General features: G+C 46.1%; 1 protein-coding gene across 1 annotated transcript in view; it reads right to left on the bottom strand.

Annotated features, from left to right (window-relative positions):
- Nucleotides 1–725: 725 nt before the first annotated feature.
- LOC125281258 (nuclear RNA export factor 3-like) overlaps nucleotides 726–24,138 on the bottom strand; it is a 60,239-nt gene continuing 36,826 nt past the window's right edge. Inside the window, exons 6-24 of the mRNA XM_048213801.1 lie at nucleotides 15,168–15,323; nucleotides 10,979–11,132; nucleotides 7,710–7,884; nucleotides 7,335–7,488; nucleotides 6,576–6,659; nucleotides 6,377–6,481; nucleotides 6,184–6,264; nucleotides 5,994–6,063; nucleotides 5,750–5,838; nucleotides 5,245–5,354; nucleotides 3,414–3,450; nucleotides 3,024–3,092; nucleotides 2,883–2,938; nucleotides 2,636–2,743; nucleotides 2,457–2,515; nucleotides 2,231–2,346; nucleotides 2,093–2,135; nucleotides 1,458–1,530; nucleotides 726–912 (exon numbers count right to left, since the gene is read on the bottom strand). Coding sequence (XP_048069758.1) covers nucleotides 726–912; nucleotides 1,458–1,530; nucleotides 2,093–2,135; nucleotides 2,231–2,346; nucleotides 2,457–2,515; nucleotides 2,636–2,743; nucleotides 2,883–2,938; nucleotides 3,024–3,092; nucleotides 3,414–3,450; nucleotides 5,245–5,354; nucleotides 5,750–5,838; nucleotides 5,994–6,063; nucleotides 6,184–6,264; nucleotides 6,377–6,481; nucleotides 6,576–6,659; nucleotides 7,335–7,488; nucleotides 7,710–7,884; nucleotides 10,979–11,132; nucleotides 15,168–15,323 — 1,926 coding nt within the window. The remainder of the gene's footprint in view (nucleotides 913–1,457; nucleotides 1,531–2,092; nucleotides 2,136–2,230; nucleotides 2,347–2,456; nucleotides 2,516–2,635; nucleotides 2,744–2,882; nucleotides 2,939–3,023; nucleotides 3,093–3,413; nucleotides 3,451–5,244; nucleotides 5,355–5,749; nucleotides 5,839–5,993; nucleotides 6,064–6,183; nucleotides 6,265–6,376; nucleotides 6,482–6,575; nucleotides 6,660–7,334; nucleotides 7,489–7,709; nucleotides 7,885–10,978; nucleotides 11,133–15,167; nucleotides 15,324–24,138) is intronic.

The following is a 24,138-nucleotide window of genomic DNA, read 5'->3' as shown; positions in this document are numbered from 1 at the left end:
AAGACAACAAAGATGATGAAGGTGAAGATGGCCACAAAAACAGTTTCTTGTCAGGGCTGTGTTCTCAGGACCCTGGATGAGTCTGGATGAAGGTCTCCTCTGGGATCATGTGCTTGGCCTGAAGGAAGTGAAGAGAGGGAGTTGGGAGATCAGCAGAGTCAGGAGCCCTGAGTCTCCTTCCCAGGCCACCCAGTTTCCGCTCATTTGGCCTAAATTCCTGAACCTCACCTTGGGCCAAGTGAGAACCAATGTAGTCCCACTGGCTGTCATGAAGTCACCTAGTGTGGAGAAAGCACAGGTGATATCTGTTAAAACTAAAGCCAGAGACAATCTGACTGCACAGTACCATTTCCCAATCTATGGAAAAGAAACACGCCACCACATTTATCACAACTTAGGCAATGGAATGAGCCCTGTGGCACAATGTGTACTGGGAAAAACTCCTGAAACCAAAATGTCTGTCACTAAAGGTACAAGTCCATGGACTTAGGGAAGTAATGAACAACTGTTTAAAAAACCAGGCTAGCTAAAAATAAGTAAGTAAGTAAGTAAGTAAGTAAATAAATAAATAAATAATAAAAAACTGCTTAGCTTATAAGTAATGAAAGGATAATGTTCAGGGTGATAATGAGTGAAGTAAGTAAGCAAAACAAATTACCTGCAAGTTAACATGATTCAATCTTGGTTCCTCCCAGCTCCCTCCTATCCCCATGCACCCCCAGCACTCACTTCTGAAACCACTGGAGATTCATCCCAGACTGGGTGGAGAAAGTCTGCCCCATTTCCTGCCGCTTCTGGCAAAGGGTGGGCCAGGAGCTGCAGGAGGGTGTAGGCACTGGGATAGAGACTGTGCTCGGGGTCTCCTTGGGGCTGGCGTCCCTCACAAACAAATCATCGTTCACGATGCATAGACTGAAGGGAAAAAATGGGACCTCGGAAACTGGACAGAGAGACAACCCCACGCCTCAACAACGATCCGGCTCCCACTGCCACTCAGCAACCAAGTTGTCTCCATACCCCTACTGTGCCTGCCACCCAGGTTCCTTGGCTGGTACCTCTACTTGCCCTTCACCCCTCACAGAGCCAAACTTTGGAGAGACTGTCTAACCAATTTCACTCCATTTAAAGGTTTGTCCCCAAACCACGGACAATTTTACATCCATATTCACACTGCCAAGGAGTGGACAGTCTAATCTGCATTTTCAGAGGAAGTCACTGTGTCACAAAGAGATCATGTGACTTGACAAAGGTCACAAAGCTAGTGAGTGTTGGGATCAGGGAAAGAACCCATTATCTGATTCCAGAGCCGAAGCTCTTAATCACTACGAAACATGATTTCTTGGATGTACCTGTTGGCTTTTCACAATATTGAGAACACCCCAAAGACTGTACCTCCCCATTCCCATACCCCTGAACTCATACTGAACTGCGTGCTCCACCCACAACAAAGCACTCACCTGTACTTGCTGACAGGGGTAGTGATGAAGGTCCGGGTGAAGGCACGAACAGAATCCTGAGACATGCCTACCGCTGCAACAACGAGCAACAAACAACAATACCCCCTCAGCATTCCACACGCTTTCCGTACCCACACAGCATTCCCCAGTCAGGGTCTGACTTGATATTCATGCTGAAGGGGACAGTTGTTCTCTGGGGAGTCAAGGTGTTCTGAATGGGAAAGGCAATCTGTTCCCAGTGGCAGGGACCCTACCACGTGCTGGGACCAGTAAAAAACACTTCAGAAGTGCATTTGATGCATTTTTCACAGCTGCTCAAGAGATGGACATCATTAGCTCCATTAGCAAATGAGGAAACTTACAGGTTAAGAGCCCGAGGTCACAGAGTAAGGATCTAGGGTGAGAGCTGTCCAACTCCACAGACTGCATCCCTAATGCCCAAGCTGTGTGGGGCAGGCAGGCATAGCCCTAGTTCAGACCAGGATGATCTGAGGGCAGAGTAGAGATGGGAGAACACAGGGGGAATAGGAAGAGAAGGGAAGGCACCAGGGAAGCTGGGACAGTTCTGAGAGGGAGCCCAGCTAGCAGGGAGAGAGCAGAGGAGCATCTGGGGAGGAGGCTCTACACACACGCACCTTCCTTGAACACCCCGTTGACAGAGAAGCAGAGCATCATCTCCTGAAAGGGAAGAGCCCAGGTGCTACGTCACCTAAACTTCTTCCTACCCACCCGTGGCTTCCCGGGTCTGCCTGAGGGAGGAAGCCAGTGCTCACCGTCTGGAACCACATGTCCACCACGAAGGAGCTGAGGTCATGCTGAGTTTTGGGCAGCACACAGAGGGAGCGCATGATGTCACATTTTGTACGCTTCAGCAGCTGAACACGCAGGGCTATGGGGGGAGGAGAAGCAAGCGAAGGTTGGGGGTTGCCACACCCTGGGCCCTGTAATTACCCCTGCACACCCCCTTTCCCTGCCCAGTCTTCTCCATCACACACGCACAGGGGTCCTTGAGCTTCTTCATATTCCTGTTTTCCTTGAAGTATTCGCACAAGCTGCTTCTAGGAGAGACAGAGGAACAGGAGGTGGTGGTCTGGGCAGTGGGGGTGTTTCCAGGAGCTGCCCTGTGTCTGCTGGGGAGCCACAGGGCCCAGGAGCAGAGTCTGAGCTTTGCTACTCACGCGGCTGGCTCCCCGGGGTTGAAGGGAATGGCCAGGGAGAAGCAGGCCTCATTGTGGTAGGCACCGAGGAGACCCTGACGGTCTCCAGAGTCGTAGATCAAGTAGTACCTGTGGGAGAGCAATGAGGTCAGTCTGTCTCTGTGATCTGGACCCCAAATGAGGTTTCAAGACACAGTCAGCGGTCTTGAGCTCAGGTGGCCTCACCCATCCTAGGCATCCCCTTCCCCAGATTCCCTGGAGCACTTACTGCTGCAGGAATCGCAGGACTAGACTCTTCAGCGCATCAGATCCAAAGAAGCTTCCCTGAAATCACAAAAGTCCCCAAGACCACGGCGGATACCCCCTCCTCACGCACCACCCAAAGCCCTGCTTGATCCGCCCTCCTCACCTTGCAGGTTGGTAACCTCTTGTGGGCAGCAATACCAACGCTCGTTGGCGAGGGTGACTCCTGGCTGTCCTGGGGAGAGGAAAAGGCAGTGGGCAGTGCAGACCAGGAGCTGGTGCTGGACAATCAGGGAAAGGATGGGCCCCGGAGAGGGTGAGGGTCAGAGGCCAGGTGCAAAAGGGCCCTGGAAATTACATGGCCAAGACTGATGCCCCTGGAGAACGTGGCTGGAGGACATCTGGAGCCCTTGTTGGGTTTCCACGTGGATTTGGACCTCCATGAGTTTTAAGGGTCATGAAAATTTTAACTTCTGCAAGACCTAAATGGCTTCAGGGCAGGTTTGGGGCAGCATCAGTGCCAGGAGAGGAGTCAGTGATCAAGGAATACACCTACCAGGCGTAATAACTTGGGAAACAGTTCCAGGATGGAGCTGCAGAAATCCAGACAAAACAGAAAAGTCAGCGAAATTTTGCAGGTGTCCTTCATCATGGGAGCAAGCACACTTACACCTGACACACAGCCCAGTATGTCCCACCTACACTACAGTGTCCCAGCCTCCTGGGGCCCTTGGCACCTCCCTTGTGGATGGACCTAGAGGGAAAGCACGCACTCCCTTCCCCTCCTCTCTCTATCTGATTCCACTCCTCCGCCCCACCCCCTCTTCCCTCTCCCCCTGCGTGGATCCCACCTAGACTGCCCTGACTCCCATCTCCAGTGCCACCAGAAGCAACATTTGGAGCCCAGGCTCCAGGGCTGCCTTCCCCTTCCAGCCTCCCTTCCTTCCTTCAGGTCCCCACCAAAGGCTCCAGACAGAAGAGGGAATGGGGTGGGAGCCCAGGGCTCTGCTACCTCACTAGGGGTCCAGCACTCTGCAGGACCATGACACCCCTCAGGAGTGGTCCAGGATGCTGGGGCAGGGAGGTGAGTGAGGCAAGACCCAGGAGGCAGGGAGGGAGAGGGAGGCGGATGAAGACAGAAGAGGGGTTGACGGTAGGAAGGGAGAGGTGAGGGAGACATAGGGGAATAGAGACAAAGGAGGGAGAGAACGCAAAGCAAAGGGAAGGGAAAGAAGCTCTACCATGGTGGTGGGGGTCAGGCAGGAAGAGAGAAGAAGGGGGAAACGGCCCTCTGCCTGCAGTCCTTTCCTTCATCTCCCTGGCTGGCCCTGGCACCCGAGGTAGGAATGGAAAACATGCAGGTGTTAGGGCTGGGGGCCCACTGCCTGCCGGTTGAACCTTTGTCACCTGTGTGAGCTCAGTCTGAGCCCGACATGGGGAACGAGGCAGCCACGGGGGCAGGAGACCTACCCCAGAAGGAGTAGTGGGCCAAACCCCAGGTCAGCGTGGAGCCGAGGGTCTGTGGTCCCCTCCTATGATCACCGCCTTCCCTCCTGATGGCCCCAGTGCACCTGTGCCCGTCTCAGTCGGTTCCTTGCCTGAGGGATTATACCCGTGTCGGGCTACCCAGGGCTCCGCCGAAGGACCATTCGGGATGATGTGACGTGTGGAGGGAGGGGAGGGGGCGGAGCCTCTGAGAGGCCTGTCCTTCTGTCCTCTCAGGCACCTCTGCCCTCTGTCCTCCATTCCTGCCTCAGGAAGCCCTCTGCTCACTGGCGGTCACCCACTTCTGGCCCCCCGACTCAGGGAACCCTGGTTTCTCCCAGGGAGGGCCCAGCTCCTGGCAGCGGGTCAAAGGAATGGATGTCATGTTGGCAGTCCCCCAGGACCTCGGCCCTCAACGTGGGGCAGGAAAGCCGCCAAGGCAGCCTGGAATTGGAGTGGGGATACATTTGGTTCAAGGAAAGGAGGGTCCCTCTCAGAACAAGGGAGGGAAGCCCTGTTTCGGCAGGGAGGCAGGAAGGCCTGTCTCAGCATGAGGCCCTGGGCTGGAGGACCCTTGTCAGTCCAGGTCACAGCATGTGGTTCAAGGTGGTCACTCTGGCCCTAGTGAGGAAGGGGAGCCCTGCTTCGTGGATCACACTTTGGGCAGGGCACGCTAGAGAAGGCTGGGTGCAGAGAGCCTGCAAACGGACCTCAGACCAGACAAATGGGTGAGCAGGTCAGAGGAAGGGAAGGAGACGTCTAAGCACAGGCGAGGGACACGGAGAGGAGAGCATAGAGCCTCTGGTCCCCCCCCGCCAAAGGCACAGAGCTGCTGCCTCCTCCAAACAGGCACCGTCAGGCAGAGTTCAGAGTCCCACGGGGTGACACAGTGTACAACTGACCTTATGTTGGTTGATTTATCAGGGAAGGCGGTGCATGGGGGGCTTCCGCCGGCACTCATCTCTTCTGGCTGCAGACTTTTGCCCTGGTCCAACTCCCCTGCAGACTTCACCTACAATTACGGGGAGGAAACACACGGAGCAGAGAAAGATGGCCCGGATGACCCTGCACCCCCAGCCCTTCCCTTTTCCAACAAATCCACTTCCCTGACTCTTGTCACCACCCCGTGAGCTCTCCCCACCTTCCTTTCAAAGAAGGACCTGGGTACCACACCTCACCTCACTGTTGGAGAGGTTCAAGTTCTTGATGCTGGCGGCATTCTGCAGAGTGTTGCACAGGCTGTCCAGCTGGCAGGGGGTCTTGTTGCTCGGGTTCGAGGGCAAAAGCTATGATGAGGGAAGAGTTACAGTGAGGACCCCAACAGGGGATATCTGAGACCAATCTGCCTCTGCTACCTAATCTCTCCCACCTTCACCATCAGTCTCAGCACTGGGCCTGAGTCCTCACCTCGGGCATGTTCTTTTCATGGGTCTGCAGGGTGGCAGCCATGCTGTTTCTAAGACTCGGTACCATTTCAATATCATGGGTGATCAAGTCTCCGAGAAGGCGAGAGGAAGGAATCAGAAGGCTGAGAGAGGCCCGGCTGGCACAGCTCCAGCACCAACCCCTCCCCACGTTAGCATCCGTAAGGCTCCTTCCCAGACAGGCTCCTCTGCCCTCACCTGCCCTAGAATTACTGATGGAGACATACCAGGGCCAAAGTGGACTCTCTGGATGTTAAGAGCTTGCTGGGAGACTACATATCGTTTGTTCATGGGCAGCTGCAGAGTTAGAGATGGGGTCAGTGGCTCTGAGTTTGAGGTGGAGATGGGGGGCAATAGGTGTGGGAAGAAGGTGCGGGCCTGGATGTGGATGCACAACCAGTCTTGAGTCTGCATTACCTTTGTCTGCTCCACCTTTTCTGACTTCAGCTCCTTCTGCACAGAGTGGGGTGTGCCAGAGGGGTAGATAAAGATAGAGATCTGTAGGGAACACAAGAGGGGCTGGGTAAGTACCAGGAAATCTGACACAAGACCTTGCCCCTGTCCTGCCCTCTTGCCCCTAACTAGCCCCAGCCATGCCCTTGACACGCACCCTTTCGTTAGCCTCATCCCAGATCTTGCCGTTGACACCCTTCAATGCAAAGGCAACGCTGGCATCCTCAACAAAGAACTGGGCCTGCATTCTCTCATAGTGAAACTGTAGGGAGAATGGCAAGAGAAAGAGAATATGAGACCCGAGCCACTGCTCATCTGCCCTGTTTCTTCTCATCTGCTTCACTGTTTTCTCTTACCTCGATGGGGGTGAATGGGACACTGCATTGTCCCTGAATCAGATCCAGCAGCCACTTCTCATCATATTTGATGCCGAATGGAATCTAGGAGGCAGGGAGGTGGGAGAGATGGGAGAAGAGATTGACACAATGGAATCCAAGGTTAAGATAAGACCCAACCATGTCTTCCTTTCATACCCTTAGGTGGGTGGGTGGGGGGCTTTAAAATAATTTCTTATGAGAAGACATTATCCATTATTGCAAACTTTTGTACCAGACATGGATTTCCCAAATAACCTTTCCTTCCATTCAAACACTTTTCTTCAAATAATCGACTTAAGATGTTTAACATGTACTTCCTTTTATAAAGGTCCAAGTGATCCTAGCTCAGGGCAGGGTGCCTTAGCCCGCTTCTCCAACAGACCCCAGAGACTCAACCTCCTCCCACAGTCGGCTAGAGCTAAACTGAGCCTTCCGGTGTGGAGTTGCTCCATTTCCTTGGCTGTAGTTTCCTCTGCTCTTAGACGACTTACCTGATTCTCCCTGTAGTCAGTCTGTCCCCTTTGTATTGCTTCTCTGAGTCTGCCCTTACCTGATCTAGGATGTTAACTAGGATGTTAACATATGTAATGTAGCAAATGTGATGATGCTAGTAATAAAAAGACCGATTACTCACTCCTCTGCCCCCCAAAAAGTACCTAGCATCTCTACGCGAGTCCAACACAGTTCCCTCTGTTCACTTTCTTCTACCTATTAGGTCCATTTTGCCAGGACACTCACAATGATCTTGTACCATTTCCCCATGGTCTCATCCTGCCTCTCCTGCTCCACTCTTCTCTCTGGAGGCTTTTGCTTTCCCTCCACGTTAGCTTGGGTTTGGTCTTGTTTCTGAAAATTGCCTCTCCGATGACGCGGTGGAATGGCATAGGGAGCGCTGTGGGGAAGTGGAGAGAAGGAAGTAGTCCACACGTGCTCAGAAAGTCTTCCATTACACGTTTGCCCACTGATACCAGGGTACAATAAAGTTTGCTCAACCATTAACCTGATTCTATCACTCTTCACTCTTCCAGGTTGGAGAAGGGAATGACATATTCAACTACAGGGCTATGTATTCCACTGGCTGGTACACTTCAGCTATGCTGACTGGTCACTTACTATCTCACTCGGGTGCTTGTGTGAGCGCCATTTGTTGCTGGATCTCCATCTTGTTGCTGGTGGGACGAAGAATGACCGCCAGAACTGACTTGTTCAGACCAGTTGTTGTATCTCCTTCGGTAAATACCCCAGCATCTTGTTCTTCTTTGTAAGGAGTTACCTACGTCATTATGCCCTGAAATTGAGAACAACACATCAGTGGTCCCAATACCACAAACGGTTCTGGGGAAAGATCATGGCTAATGAAGAACTATCACTGGCTTTATCATCTACAATGAAATAGAGCACGGTGCCAAAAAGGTTGAAAAACTTCGCTGTGTTTCCATTTCCCGGGAGATGAGAGGTGGGGCTCGCTTGCAGCCAAGAAGAAAACGAGCGCAAAGGAAAGGGTTTGGGCCTAGGGTTTAATCTGTGATGTTAGCCCTTGCTCTGCCCTTTTCGGGCTGGGTGACCTGGGGCAAGTTGCCTGTCATCTCTAACTCACAGCTCCCTCCTCTGCCCTGGGGGGGGGGATAACAAAATCCACCCTGAAAGTTTGGTGTTATGGTTCAAGGGTCAAAGGTGAGTTCCCGCCTGAAGAAAGAATTAGAGAAGTGAAAGTTAGATCTGATGACAATATCCAGAAAAGCCCGGAGAGACAAAATATGGAAGATACCAAAAGAGAGAGGGAGAGAATTAAGGGAGATGTTGTGAGCATATCTAACACATGCTTCATTTGAGTCCCAGAATGAAAGAGAGGGAAACGTGGAGAAGTGGCATTTGAAGAGCTCTTGCTTGAGAACTTTCCCAAAGTAACAGGATAATCAAGTCAGTATGACAATACTAATAGGAGACAAAGTATGCTTTAAGGAAAAACATTCCTAAAGAAAAGATGTACATTTCACAGCGATGTTAATGTAGCAAAACTGGGGAAATTTGTGACCCGAAGACTCAAACTAAAGGAAATATTAAAGGTTCTTCTTCAGGCAGAAGAAATACAATCCCAGATGGAGGCACAAAGATGCAGGAAAGAAAGACTAATGGCATTTGTGAATATGTAGGCAAGTCTAACTAAGTATTGACTATATAGCACCAGGACACTAATTTCTTCTAGGGGTTTAAATATACATAGAATTAAAATTCATGGCAATACACTGGGAGAGTGTGAGTGGAATCATGGAACATTGCATCTAAAACTGGGGATGTACTATATGGTGACTAATATAACAAAATAAAAATTATTAAAAAAAAAAGGAATCAAAGTGTTCCAAAGTTCTTTCACCGTCTGAAGAGCTTTAAAGAAGGAATTTACATAAGACCATGAAAAGGTAAAAAAAAGTATATCATAGTCTTAAGGGTCAATGCTACAAGAATGGCTAAAGAATGTTTAACTGTCCAGCCAAATGAGGTAACAATTTTTTTTTTAAAGATTTTATTTATTTATTTGACAGAGATAGAGACAGCCAGCGAGAGAGGGAACACAAGCAGGGGGAGTGGGAGAGGATGAAACAGGCTCACAGCGGAGGAGCCTGATGTGGGGCTCGATCCCGTAACGCCGGGATCACGCCCTGAGCCGAAGGCAGACGCCTAACGACTGCGCCACCCAGGCGCCCCATGAGGTAACAATTTAATACTAAAGAAAAAAAAAAAAAAATATATATATATATATATATATATATATATATATATATTTGGGCGCCTGGGTGGCTTAGTCGATTAGGTGTCCAACTTTCTTTTAAAGATTTTATTTATCTATTTATTTGAGAGAGAGAGAGACAGAGAGGCAGAGAGATGGAGGAGGGGGAGGGGAGGGCAGAGTAGGAGGGGGAGGGGAGGGCAGAGTAGGAGGGGGAGGGGAGGGCAGAGTAGGAGGGAGAGGGAGAGGGAGAGGGAGATAATCTCAAGCTGACTCCACGCTGAGCAAGGAGCCCAACTCTGGGCTCTGTCTCACAATCCCGAGGCCATGACCCCGAGATCATGACCTGAGCCAAAACCAAGAGCTGCCGCTTAACTGACTGAGCCACCCAGGCACCCCAAGGGTCCGACTCTTGGTTTCGGCTCAGGTCATGATCTCAGGGTTGTGAGATCAAGCCATTCTCTCTCTCCCTCTCCCCCTGCCCCTCCCCACCCCTCTCTCCCTCTAAAAGAAAATATTAAATCATTTCAGGGAAAGGAGAGGAAAGGGGCCTAACAACAGGCAGAAATAAATGTGCAGTTAATATGGTATACAGAAACCAAGTTGTATCTGTATTTACATTGAAAGTTTCAGACTGGATATTCCAAAGAGAAAGACGGATATTACGAGACTGGAATGAAACCATTCCATCAAATGCTCCTTAAAGGAGACACATGCAAGATTTAAATGATTTAGAAAATTTGAAAATAAAAATAAAATTTGGCAAAATATATACCATTTACACGTTAACCTACTGAAACCTGGTATACCCATATTACTAAAGGGAAAGGTAGTCCTTCAAGAAAAAACAAAACAAAACAAAAAACCGTTACTAGAGAAAAGAGGGAGATTTCTTTATGATAAAAGGTTCAATGGAAAAAGAAGCCATTAATACAAAATGCTAAATTTGTGTGCATATCTTAACACAGAGCCAAAACATGCAAAGCAAACAATGACAGCAAAAGGAGAAATGGATAAACTCACGATTACAGTGGGAACACACCTCCTTGAGTGACACACAAAATGGCAGACATAAGTTCCACTAGGTGGAGATTTTAAAATGAGAATTAAGTAAATTAACAAATTTACTTAATTGGCATGGAACAGTGCACATAGCCACTACACATGGAACATTCCAGAATCGGTCATATGCTGGGCTGTAAGGCCAACCTCAAGAAACGTCTATGGGGGTAATGCAATATACCCTGAGTAGTTGATGTAAGCGTCAAGGGTAATGGTGGGGTCTCTGCCCCTCCCCCACCTCTAGTAGGCATCCAAAGAATGTTAATTTACACCAACCCCCTTCCCTTTGCCTCCCACCCAGCCAACCTTGGGGACCCTCCCCACTCTCCAAAGTCTGGACCTGTGAGGACCACATAAGTCAGGTCTATCCCCTCAACCAGTGAAAAAAAATTCTCCTCAGCCTTGACCACTTCCATAGGAGAGGAGGTTTTCCCTGTGGAACCAGGATGGGAATGTCAGGGCCCACTTGGCCCATTTCCTCCAGAGAGTGCAGAAGTAGTCAGCCTGGGTCCTCTCCCCCGCTCCTCTAAACGGGGGTTGGCTGGGTGGCCGGTGGGGTGGGGTGGGGGAAGGGACCCAGAACCCCTCATACCTTCTGGGGATCTGAGGCCAAGGCCTCGTGCTGACCAACTCACCCATGGTGTGGACTGAAGGCAGTGACCTGTCACCAGTGTCCTCCCAGGTTGCTTGTGAAGAGAATCCGTGGGGTCTGGAGCTGGAGGTTTGGAGACAACCAGGGACAGCTGCTGAGGAAGGTGAGAGCAGGCCACAAACCACTTTGTCAGCGTCACACAAACAAGATGGAATCCTTACAGGAAGTCCCTTCCTCAAAGGCATAGAGAAGAGAGCCTCAGCTGCCAGAGGAGACTTCACTTCGTACAAATACTGCCCCCTGAGTTTGTTACCAGCCTGCCAGGGAGCTGTTTCCAACTGGTTCAGCCCTGCAGAAAAGGCCAGCTAGAATCAAGAGGGGTGGGACCCAGGTATTTGCAGCTACAAACACAGGGAGCTCTGCATGCCTCTGTATCCACTGCAATACATCTTGTTCCCTCATTCTGCAAACCCAGAGAACTCTGAGTGCCAGCTATAGGCCAGGCTCTGGACTTGCTACATTGCATCTGCTCTGTCATGGATTCCTCACAAGGGGAGTCTGATATCACAGTCACCAGCTTTGCAAGGTTGCTGCAGCTTAATGAGGTGCTGGAGCTTGTTTGGAGTCATTCAGATGCTACCTGGAGAAACAGAGACTACAACTGAGCTCCATGGAACGGCGGTGACATGTCCATGCACATGTAGCCGAACTAAATTCTTGCTGCAATATGTGGGATTTTTTTAAGTTAGAGCAAAATAACAGAATGTTCTGAAAATAATCACACGGCTGGCATTATCTCCAGCTCCTTCCAGAGAGATAATAGCAAACAAACAAATTTACCCTCCCCCACCGAAACAAGCAAACAAAAACAGAAACAACACTCTCTCTCTTTCTCTCTCTCTCCACCCCATCCCGCTCTCTCTCTCTCGCTCTCTCTCTCTCTCTCTCTCTCACACACACACACACACACACACACACACACACAGAGCAGACCTGGAAACTAAAAAGGAAATAGCAAACAGAGTTTGGTGGGTCACTGTAATGAGATAGAATAAAACAAATCATGCCTTTTTCTTCACCAAAAAATACAGTCAGCATAGGTAGATGCCCCTTAGTGGTCAGAGACAGAACTGTAGCTCTGAAAGTCTCAGACCAGAGGGCTTTACATGGGGAAAAGAAGGAGGGAGGCGCCTGGGCTCCAGTGCATTAGCCAGAACTTGCTGGAATTTTCCACTACTTTCTGGAATTTTCTACTCTTTGCCCACAATCCCTTCCTGGATCTCCATGCCCTGAGAGAGAAAATTCAGTCCCTGAGAGAGGTGAAGAAAACTCTGCACATGAGGGTGTGAACATTTGGGGGGAAGGGAAGTGTAAGACACACACACACACACACACACACACACACACGTAAACTGTCAGGTCAAGAGCTGAAGTTTGTATTTGCTAATTAAACAGTATCATGTGAACATTTTCATAACATGGTAAGTATATGTGAACTTTGCTTGTGAATTGGCTATTAGATATTTTCAAGTGTTTCTCTCAGCAAATTAGCCTAATGGCAAAATGCTAAACATTAAAAACGTATACTTAGAAAATGAAATCATTCTGCACCTTTCATCTGTATGATCCCCTCACCCCAACTCACAGATATCCAAGATACCTGATGTGAATAGATTGGTGCACATTTTCCAGGGGGTGTTTCTCTTTAGGTAATGTGTACACTTACCTTAAAATATTTGTGTAGTTATGTGGTTATAGATACACACTTTCAAAAAAATTTGCAATCACATAAATAATTTTCCACAAATTGGTGTTTTCACTTACTTATTACAACATCTCCAGATTGCCATTTCTTCAGTTAATGCAGTGTGGCACCTTTCCAGATGTGTACTGGAGAAGCATTCTGCTTTTTATGTAAATTATTTGTTATCGTTTGCCCCTTTCTCCACTGATAAACAAAAGTCCTTCATCTTCTAGCCCAGTAGCACGAATTCTGTAATATTGTTTGCAAATATTTACTCCCTTCTTTTCAAACTTTTATTTTTTTTTTCTTTTGATAGTACAGAAATTGCTTTAATTTTCATGGGTTTTCTTCATTTAAAAATAATACAGCTACGACAGAAAACAAAACAAGAAACACCTAGGGTTGCATCAAATACTAGCCCAGTGAGAATTCGTCATTCAAAGCATTGAGGGCTTCAGGGCACAATGGAAAAGAGCTTTACACCTCATTCTACATGTGTAAATAATGGGCAAAATAACTGAATACTTGTAAGGTCATTGGAGATACCATGTAAAGTGCCTCTGGCTTAAAATAATTCTGTAAATGATCATTTCCTCCCCTCCTTGGAGGTTACTTTTCCTCTGCTCCTGGTTGGGCCACACACACCACCCCCAGGACAGTGCTATCCATGTGGCCCCCTATTCAGGCCTCCAGGCCTGAGGAATGGGATTTCATCTCCACCATCATCTCCAAGACAAAGACATTGAGGAAAAGGTTGTTTGAGTACCCTGCCAGCATGACATGAACACCTGGGGCATTCAAAACCAGATATGTGACCCAAGAAAAACTTTTAACTCTGTTGCAAACTTAATTGGACAAATTAAAGGGAAGTTAAAGAAAAAAAATAACTTTCTCTATCCCAAACAGAAATGTCACATATAAAGAAATGCAAATTATTGGGAAAAACGCATGGAATGTGTTTTAAAAGCAAATGTTTAGTATTCTATTATATAAATGAATCTGATTAATAAAAGATTGTCGCTCGAAGTCCACTGAAACAATTCAAATAAGAACTATACATTACAAACTTATAAGATTAAACATGTACAAAACAATTACACATGCATGTATGTATGTTTGTGTGTGCATGTATTTCCATATATGTATATACATACACACACACACATATATATATAACATATGGAGAATAGTATACACATATTGTGAGCAAAATTTGGAAGAATATATATGTCCATGTAAATGTACTTATATATTACTGTGCACAGGGAAGTATATCTGGGGGATATAAATGAAATTACCACGGAAATACATCTTGCTGTGTAACAAGATAAAAAATACAGACAAAAATATTTTTCTAATAAATACACATTCCTACACTGCATTTGATTTTGAAATAAATACATCAACTTGAAATCCAAAAAATAACCGATATAAGATTTTATAGCATTGTAGTATATACCTGGTTGGAAATTTCATTACGAAAATCATACGTATGTGTGTGGCTTAACTGTATATATCTAAATCTATATATTTTTTTCACATTATTTTTGTCTCTCAATCACACGCTTATTGGTTTCCTGTTATAGTTGGGAGGGGCTGAAGAAAAGTTCTTGCTACTGGATTTAATGTACACGGGCTCTGACTCACCCTTAATGCTTCATTTCCCACAAAATCTCCCAGAAGTTTCCCTCTGGGGAGGGACCTCCCTCCCTTCCTCCTTCCAAGGATCCCTGCTAAGTGATGTCTAAGCTGCCATTCTAGACATGTTCATCAGATGGCATGGACCTCCAATTCCTGAATTTTCTCCAGTGAAAAATATTATCTGGGATAAGGAGAGAAGCAGCAATTAAAAGTTATATTTTGCACTGCGAGTGATAAAACGGCATGCAAATTAAAATCATGCTCAAACGGCTTTACCAAACGATTTTCTTTCTTCTTTATAAGGATTTCACAGAGAGAAATCATAGTAATAAGATCACACACCCCTTAGAGGGCTGGTGGATATTATAGGCCTGAGGTGGGAGCAGAGAGGGCAGAAAGGGTTCAGGAACTTTCTATAGTCTTGTTAAGTATCACAAAGTTTTTCTCAGCATGCCAAACTGCTGGGTAAGGGATTTCCACACTGGGTCTCCCAAGAGATGAGCCAGGTTACCAGGTATTTCCTTCCTGCTATATCTGGTTAGTCTCCACCCTCTCTTTATTCTGCTGGTTAATTCCTCCTTGCCTCCAATCTCAGTTGAAGCATTCACTTCCTGTGAGAAGTCTCAGACACTCAAACCCTAACTGGTTTGATTACCTTTAGGCATCTACTCACCCCATCACCTTTACCATCTCCAGATACACTTTTCATGTGAAAGGGGACGAAAGACTGTGAGCTCAAACGTTCTGATGGGCTGTGGCTCCACAGGGTAGACTAAAGATTCTGAAGTTTTTCAAATATCTTACCTGAAGATTTGCCACAGATTTGCCTCTTCTACTTTTGAGGGGGATGTGCAGGACACAGGTCAGTTTAGAAATTGGACTGTAGAGCTGTTCCACAGACAACAATGAGGGCGTGTACTTCAGAGAAGCTGTTGCAGCTCCAGATTGATGCTTCCTTCTCTAAAGGATCCAATGAAAGTACTGTAATGACAGTCTGTGATTTTTAGGAGATACGGTTTTGCATTGCAGAGAACAAACGAAACTTCCAGAGGTAGAACTGTAAGTTAGAAAGTCATTCGTGGTGGTGGTGGTATTTTCTTCAAAGTGAAGCACAATTAGCATACAGCATTATATTAGATTCATGTGTACAATATAATGATTCGACAATTCTGTACATTACTTAGTGCTCCTCACAATAAGTGAACTCTTAATGCCCTTTATCTATTTCACCCATCCCTCCACCCATCTCCCCTCTGGTAACCACCAATTTGTTTTCTTTATTTAAGAGTCTGGGTTTTTTTCTTTCTTTTTCTTTCTTTCCTTCCTTCCTTCCTTCCTTCCTTCCTTCCTTCCTTTCCCTTCCTTTTCCTTCCTTCCTTCCTTCCTTCCTTCCTTCCTTCCTTTCCCTTTCTTTCTTTTCTTTCTTTTCTTTCTTTTCTTTCTTTCTTTCTTTCTTTCTTTCTTTCTTTCTCTTTCCTCTAGTCATTTGTTTTGTTTCTTAAGTTCCACCTATGAGTGAAATAATGTTATTTGTCTTTCTTTGACTGATTTATTTCACTTTGCATTGTAACCTCTAGGTCCGTCCATGTTGTTGCAAATGGCAAGATCTCACTCTTTTTTATGGCTGAGTGATATTCCATTACACACACACCCCACACACACACACACCATGTTATATATACCATATATACACTGTGTGTGTGTGTGTGTGTGTGTGTGCGTGTGTAACTTAGCTTTTGGAAATAATGCTGCAATAAATGTAGGGGTGCATATATCTATTCGAATTAGTGTCTTCATTTTCTTTGGCTTTTATTTTCTTTCTTCTCAAATTAGTGTTTTCGTTTTCTACTGGCTACCAGTAGTAGAATGACTGGATCATACGTGGTAATTCTATTTTTAATTTTCTGAGGAAGCTCCATACTGTTTTCCACAGTGGCTGCACCAGTTTGCATTCCTACCAACAGTGCCCTTTTTTCTCTACATCCTCGCCAACAAGTTTTGGGCGTTTTTAAATAATTCGCTTTATGGAATGCTCTTAAATATATTTCAGAATTTCAAAAGTCATTAAAAAAAACCTAAAAAAGGAAGCAAAAATTTCCATTAACCCCTGAGGAGATCTCAGCTTTCTTTATATTCTCACTAATTATATATGTAATATGACACCGACTTATATTTTAATCTACATAATAACATTTAATCCCTTTGATGTAACCACAAAGTCCACATGGTGATTCCTTCTTTACGGATGAGGAAACTGAGCCTCAGATTCCAGGCATGGCTGAGGCTAAAGCACCTGTGTGACCTTCACTGCCTTGTGATTCCAATAAATTCTGGCAAAGACCCTATGAGGAAGAGAATCCTCACTCCCTGAACAGGGAAGCTGGTGCCTGGGGCCTTAATGTCCCACACGGTCACATGTCATGCTCCTAGTCATTGGCTGAGCCCAGAATGGAATCCACATCTTCTGAAGCCAAAGCCTTTTCATGATTCCTACTGCTTCACCTGGTCTTGCATTAATTATCGGAGATACTTTTATAGGCTTTGTTTATGAACATAATGGGAATTCCCACTCAGTTTAGACAGTGTGGAAAATACATTCAAGGATGGAGGGAGAAATGCAAATAACTAGCAACGCCACAAAACACTCACATAGTAAACCTTTGGGGTTCCCTTCCTGACACCTGAAAACTATTTAAAATTCTAGCTTCAATTTACTGTGACTATTTGAGACAATTCTTTGTTTCTGTTTCTACCGTTTATCACCCAGACATCTGTTACCCAGATATTGCTTTTAACAGAGAAGGAAAGCTATATATCCTTTCCCAGTGAAAACGAATTAACAATTGTAAGAATGCCATTGGCAAGGCTTGAAGGAATATGTGTTTCTCAAAAAGAACTTGTTTTCTCGAAATTAAAGAGTTTCATTTTTAAGCATTACAATTAAAATCTGCATTACGACATGTTTGCTAATAGGTAACACAAACTACAGAATTTGAGGTTAAGATGAAGATGCCTTCATACATATTCATGGGCACTTTGAATGAAACCCTCGAATCTGACTAATTTGGCAGTGCACCAAAACCTAGTTTAAGTACCATCCATTACTTTCTCAAAACAAATATGGCTGAATACAAAGCAGTCCTTGACCGCCCATTGAGACAATCCATTTTCAGGAGCTGGGAAAAGAAATTATTAGGCAGAAGGCATGAGCATAGGGTGTTTGTTTAAAGTGTAGAGGTGAATGTCCACAATGGAAAGGAAATTGACTTTCTACTGGTGAAAGTGCAATGTACACATTAAACAGTATATTGAGCATCAAACTGAATATGAGAAGAAAATGGTTGAAAACCTCAAACATGACAAGCTTTCCCCTGTAGAAACGTCAAGGGTATATGATAGTGCATTGTATGAGAATAAACAGCCACACCTCACTTCTTTCAACCTGGTCTTCACCCTTAACTGGCTGCCACAGCGTAGGATCTGCCTGTTGCCTCACTTCCTTATGTGAAAATGGTCCCCAGGACAAGTTCGTCTCTTCCCCCGTGCTGGCCTCCTCTCTAAGAGAGGGTAGTACCAAATCTCACTGGTTATAGACCTGTGAACAGGAGTGAGGCAGATCTGGATTTGAGCCCCGTTTCCATTACCTTCTAGCATAGTGGTGCCCAAGTTTGCTCATCATGCACTCAGATGAAAAAAAAAAATGTAGAGCCTTTACCTCTGTATAACAGGTCTGGTTGTCTTCAGTGGTTCCGTCTATACCTGGCTTTGTCCACACCAGCAATCTCTATCTCTCTCATTGAGAATATGCAGTCTCTCAAATTTTTCTTGCTGTCTACCCAACCATTCTCCATCATGAAATCACCTGACACTCACAGCTAGGTTATATTGTCCTCCTGTTGATTGTCACCCATCACACAGAACACCAACATCAGACTAAGTCACTCTGTGATCATGATAAAATGAGATAAAAAAAAAAAACCAACAAGATCACAGTGAATACAGTAAAGTTGCAGGATGCACATTCAGCATACAGAAATTAGTCACACATCTACACACTGACAGTGAACCACTGAAAAAAAAGATACCAAGAAAATAATCCCATTTACACTAGCATCAAAAACAATAAAATACTTACAAATCAATTTAACCAAGAAGGTGAAATATCTATATGCTGAACTGACGAGAGAACCTGGAGAAGACACAAATAAATGGAATGATACTCCATGTTCACGGATGGAAGGAATTAATATTGTTAAAGTATCCATACTACCGCCAAGTAATCTGTAGATTCAGTGCGATCCCTATCAAAACACCACTGCCATTTTCCACACAAGCAGAACCGAAAAAAGGCTTTACATTTATATGGAACCACAAAAGACCCAGAATTGCCAAAGCAATGTGAGAAAGAAGAACAAAGCTGGAGGCATCACGCCTCCTGCTTTTAAACTACATTACAAAGCCATCAATGATCAAACGGTATGGTACTGGCATAAAAACATACACGTGGACCAGTGGAACAGAGCAGAGAGCCCAGAAATAGACCCATGCATAACCCGTCAGCTAATACTTCCTAAGAGAGCCAAGAATATTCAACGGGGAAAGGATAGTCAGTTCAAGAAACGGTGCTAGGGGGGCACCTGGGTGGCACAGCGGTTGGGCGTCTGCCTTCGGCTCAGGGCGTGATCCCGGCGTTCTGGGATCGAGCCCCACATCAGGCTCCTCTGCTGGGAGCCTGCTTCTTCCTCTCCCACTCCCCCCGCTTGTGTTCCCTCTCTCGCTGGCTGTCTCTGTCTCTGTCGAATAAATAAATAAAATGTTTAAAAAAAAAAAAAGAAATGGTGCTAGGAAAACTGGACATTCACATGCAAAAGAATGAAACTGGACCCCTATCTTAACACCACTTACAAAAATTTACTCAAAATGAATCAAAGATTTAAATGTAAGTCCTGGAACCATAAAACTCCCAGAAGAAAATATAAGGGGAAAGCTCCTTGGCGATGTTCTTGGCAATGATTTTTTTGCATATGACACAAAGACACAGAAGCAATGAAAGCGAAAATCAGTAAGTGGGGCCACATGAACCTAAAAAGCTTTTGCACAGCAAGAGAAATAATCAACAAAATTAAAAGGCAACCTACGGAGTGGGAGAAAATATTTGCAAACCATCTATCTGCTAAAGGGTTAATGTCCAAACTATATAAGGAACTCATACACCTCAATAACATAAAAATAATAATCTGATCAAAAAATGGTCAAAGGACCTGAATAGACATTATTCCAAAGGTGATATACAAATGACCAACAGGTATATGAAAAGGTGCTCGGGGTGCCTGGGTGGCTCAGTCGTTAAGCGCCTGCCTTCGGCTCAGGTCATGATCCCAGGGTCCTGGGACTGAGCCCCAGTCAGTCTCACTGCTCAGGGGGGAGCCTGCTTCTCCCTCTCCCTCTGCCGTTTCCCCTGCTTGTGCTCTCTCCCTCGTGTGCTCTCTCTCTCTCTCTCTGTCAAAAAAATAAAATTAAAAAAAAAAAAAAGAAAGAAAAGAAAAGGTGTTCAACATCATTAGCCATCAGGGAAATGCAAATCAAAACCACAATGAGATTGGGGCGCCTGGGTGGCTCAGCCATTAAGGGCCTGCCTTCAGCTCAGGTCCTGATCCCAGGGTCCTGGGATCGAGCCCCGTGTCTGGCTCCCTGCTCAGCGGGAAGCCTGCTTCTCCCTCTCCCACTCCCCCTGCTTGTGTTCCCTCTCCCGCTTGTGTCTCTCTCTGTCAAATAAATACAGTCTCTAAAAAAAAAAAAAAACACAACGAGATATCATTTCACACGAGTCAGAATGGCTAAAATCAGAAACATAAGAAACAACAACTGTTGGCGGGGATGTGCAGTAAAGGGAACCCCGTTTATGGGAATGTAAACTTGTGCAGCCGCTCTGGAAAACAGTATAGAGGTTCCTCAAAAAGTCAAAAATACAACTACCCTACGATCCAGTAATCGCACCACAGGCTATGTACACACCGAAAAAATACAAAAACACAAATTCAAAGGGATATGCGAACCCCTATGTTTATGGCAGTATTATTTACAACAGCCAGAATACGGAAGCAGCCCAAGTGTCCATCAGTAGATGAATGGATAAAGAAGATGTGTTATATATACATATGTACGTGTGTGTGTGTGTGTGTGTGTGTGTGTGTTATGGAATATCACTCAGCCACAAAAAAGAATGAAATCTTATTTGCAATGACATGGATGGAGCTAGAGAGTATAGTTCTAAGTGAAATAAATCAATCAGAGAATGACAAATACCGTGTCATCCCGCTCATATGTGAAATTAGGAAACAAAACAAACAAGCAAGGGGAGAGAGAGAGAGAGAGAGAGAGAGAGAGAGAGAGAGAGAGAGATTGAGAGAAAGAGAGAAATGAAGAATCAGACTCTTAACTGTGGAGGACAAACAGATGGTTATGGGGGGGGGTTGAAAGAGGTGATGGGGATTAAGTAGTGCACTTGTCGTGATGAGCACCGGGTGATGTATGGAATTTTTGAATCGCTGTATCATATACCTGAAACTAACAGAACACTGTATGTTAACTATACTGGAATTAAACTAAAACTTAATTTTAAAAAGGAAACTACATAGCATATAAACCATCCCTCAAGCAACATCTTCTTTTATTAAGATAGAACTGTTTTTAAACTTATGTTTAGGATGCAGATTTTCCTATGTCTTTTATCGCTCCTTATTTCCACAGTCTCCATGCTGATCAAACATCTGTGACGGGCAGAGTCCACTGTAGATGCCTGTACCAAGGAACGGGTGGATTGTCTGTGATACGGTTATGGAGTATGAGGTGGAAAGACTGTTTAGGACGGAGGGTAGCAATGGGAGCCTGGACAGGAAGGTTCCAGCAGCAGCTGCTCTGTTCACTTCCCCATGCGCTGGCTCACTCTGCTTCAGGGGAGGGTGGCAGAGAGGCTGGGGCTGTGGAATTCCATGTGGGCTTAGCTCATGAAATAATAAAAGAGGCATTATTTCCCATAGGCTGCTTCTCTTCCTGCCCATCAAGCACAAAGGCATCAAGTACCCGGACCACCTCCAACGAGGTGTGTTTCTCACAAAGGCTGCTGCTGGTGGGGGTGGGGGGTGGACCCCTCCCTATCCCCCATCAGGGCCCAGGAGCCTCTGTGCGGAAGGAGGCCCAGAAGCAGCTGCAGGAACTCCAGGAGGGAGTGGCCTGGCGATGCCCTTTTCCATCCCTCATCTCCAACTAACTTGGGTGCCTTCACTCAGAATACCTCCAGATCCTGTGTGTTACTCTCTGCTCCCAATACTTTGTCTCAGAACCTATCCCTGACTGATCAGATACCCTTAGCCCTGGGATCCCTGCCTGTGGTCCCTAGCCCCAGTGCCAGCTCATAACTGCTACTTATCTTCTTCCTAAACGTGGATTCCATTGATCCCACGTGGCTTCTCATTTAGTGACATCGTGCCTTTAGTGATCCCAGAATCCCCCTCCATTCACAGCCCTTTGTCATACCGTCATCCTATAAGTCTTGTGCTGAAGAAAGCCGGTGGTTGGATGTGAATAGTTTATACCCCTTCAATGGCCATATCCAAAGGCAGGAACGTCAGACCTAGAGCAGACAAGGTTAGACACTGTCCGCACCCCTCCAGAATAGAATAAAGTGGGAAGAAGTGATGCCTGGCTGCTCTTAGTGCCCTAGCTTGCATCAGAAAAGGTGGTGGTGAGGTAGTGGTAGGAGGACACACCTCTAACCAAGTATCTTTTAGGTCAGGCAAGGCTGTGATCTCGCCCAGACTTCCTAGAAGATTGTGTAAGATCACAAAGAAGCAAATACGTAATAATCCTGCAATTGCTCCTGAGCCAGGATGGTCTCAGCCCCCTGGAGTGTGCAATCAGTTACCTCTGAGCCATGTCTGCTTCCCTGGGAGCCCCCACTCTTCACCAGTCAGGCTGGACTCCCCATCCCTTCCCTCTCATCCAGCCTCCATTAGCCCTGCCCACTGTGTCAGGCCCAGCTCATCTTCGGGGAGTCTCTGAGCGACTCCAGTGAGCCCTTCCTCCTCTTTACACATTAAGGAGGTTCTACAGAGGTTACCACAAGTTCCACAAGGACCTGGACCCTGTGAAACCACTACCATGACCTCTGCAGCCCCTGGGCCACCAAAGGTGTGAAGAGTGACAGATGCTCAGTGAACACCCATGGGACAGTGTAGGACATGCAGGGCAAGGAACTTACCCTGGGATGGCTCAGGCATTGAGTCCCAGGAAGAGCTCCTGACCCGCATTCCAGCGTCCCTCCCAGTAGATCCCCAGTCACCTCTTCCTGGGCGTCAAGGTCTTCCCAGAAGCCCAGGTCATGCGCAGTCCTGATGCGCACATAGAGGGTACCGACTGAGGACAGGAAAAGCAGAATTGTTCCACGGAAAGGATAAGGACTTTGCCCCAGCGCAGCTCCACAAAATGCTGCACGTCACAGAGATGGCACTGAAATACCTACGTTAAACAGATGAGTACGTGTGTTTCCCTTCCTCTTACATTGGCAAATACTCGCTAAAACGTGGTGCTGCTATTGAGGGAAGAAACTTCATCCCGGTCAAAGATTGGAGCAGTTGGGATGGGAAGGCAGCAAACATTGGCATTGTGGATGATGCACCAAATATCATGCTAGGATCCTTAGGGCGGTTTCCCCTTGAACTCCTCACAATGTCCCCTTCAGGTAGGAGTCAGGATTTCCATTTACACACCACAAAGGTGAGGCTCTAGGAGCTTAAGTGTTTCTAGGTTCACACAGCTACTGGGAGATAGAGCCAGTATCATCTGGCCTGTTTGTCTGACACCGACGAGGCCCGTGTTTAGAACCAGACATGCAACCTTCCCTTTAGATGCGTGATTTGGGCAAGGGGAACTGACAGGTGCCGCTGGTGAGTGTACAGCCACTCTGGAGAGCGGTACGGCAGCACTGAGTAAGTATGTAGTAGAGTTGAAAGCGACTAGCTTGCAATATGAAGCACATGTATTAACCAACAAAGAGATAGATATAGGACTGCTACAGAGAACTCACTGAAAAATGTACACACACAAAAACATTTTTAAATGCCAAAACCGCAGCAACCAGTGAAATGCATGTGATAACCGAGATGAATAACACTAATTGGGGAAGCAAGCTACAGATGTGTACATATAATGTAATTATGATTTTGAAAAACATGTGAATGGGAATATATATTTGTTTATCTGTAAATACAAGTTAATTCTCTACCTATAGATAACCGCATCTGGAGAAGAAGCACCAGTCTATTGACAGAGGCCCCTTTTGTTCAGAGGATGAGGATCAGAAAATGATGTTACTTGATACCAAGTAACATTATTTTATAAATACACACTCACTCACTGTTTGAAATGTTACATCAGGAAAATCATCAAGGTCATAATTTGGAGAGAAGGAATTTGTAACTGGATTGACCAAAACGGACACATATACTTACTATTTTTGAAATATGTATGAAATAGACTGCTCGTGGGAGGAAAAGCAAGTTCAAAATTAATTGCTTACACGTGGTAGGGGTGTGTGTGTGTGTGTGTGTGTGTGTGTGTGTATGGCTGAAACACAACATTCTGCATGTCTGTGTTTTTATGTCTCAAGCTCTATCATTCCATATGCACGCTCCAAGTGCAGCTTTCTCTCCATCTCAGGCAGGCGTGGGCTTTCTGTCTTGGGACTTAGAGATGCCAAAAAGTGATGGATGCAGAG

Source organism: Ursus arctos, chromosome X (assembly GCF_023065955.2).
Source record: "Ursus arctos isolate Adak ecotype North America chromosome X, UrsArc2.0, whole genome shotgun sequence".
Classification (NCBI taxonomy): Eukaryota; Metazoa; Chordata; class Mammalia; order Carnivora; family Ursidae; genus Ursus; species Ursus arctos.
Note: the sequence above shows the minus strand (reverse complement) of the source record. Positions and strands in the feature narration are given on the sequence as shown.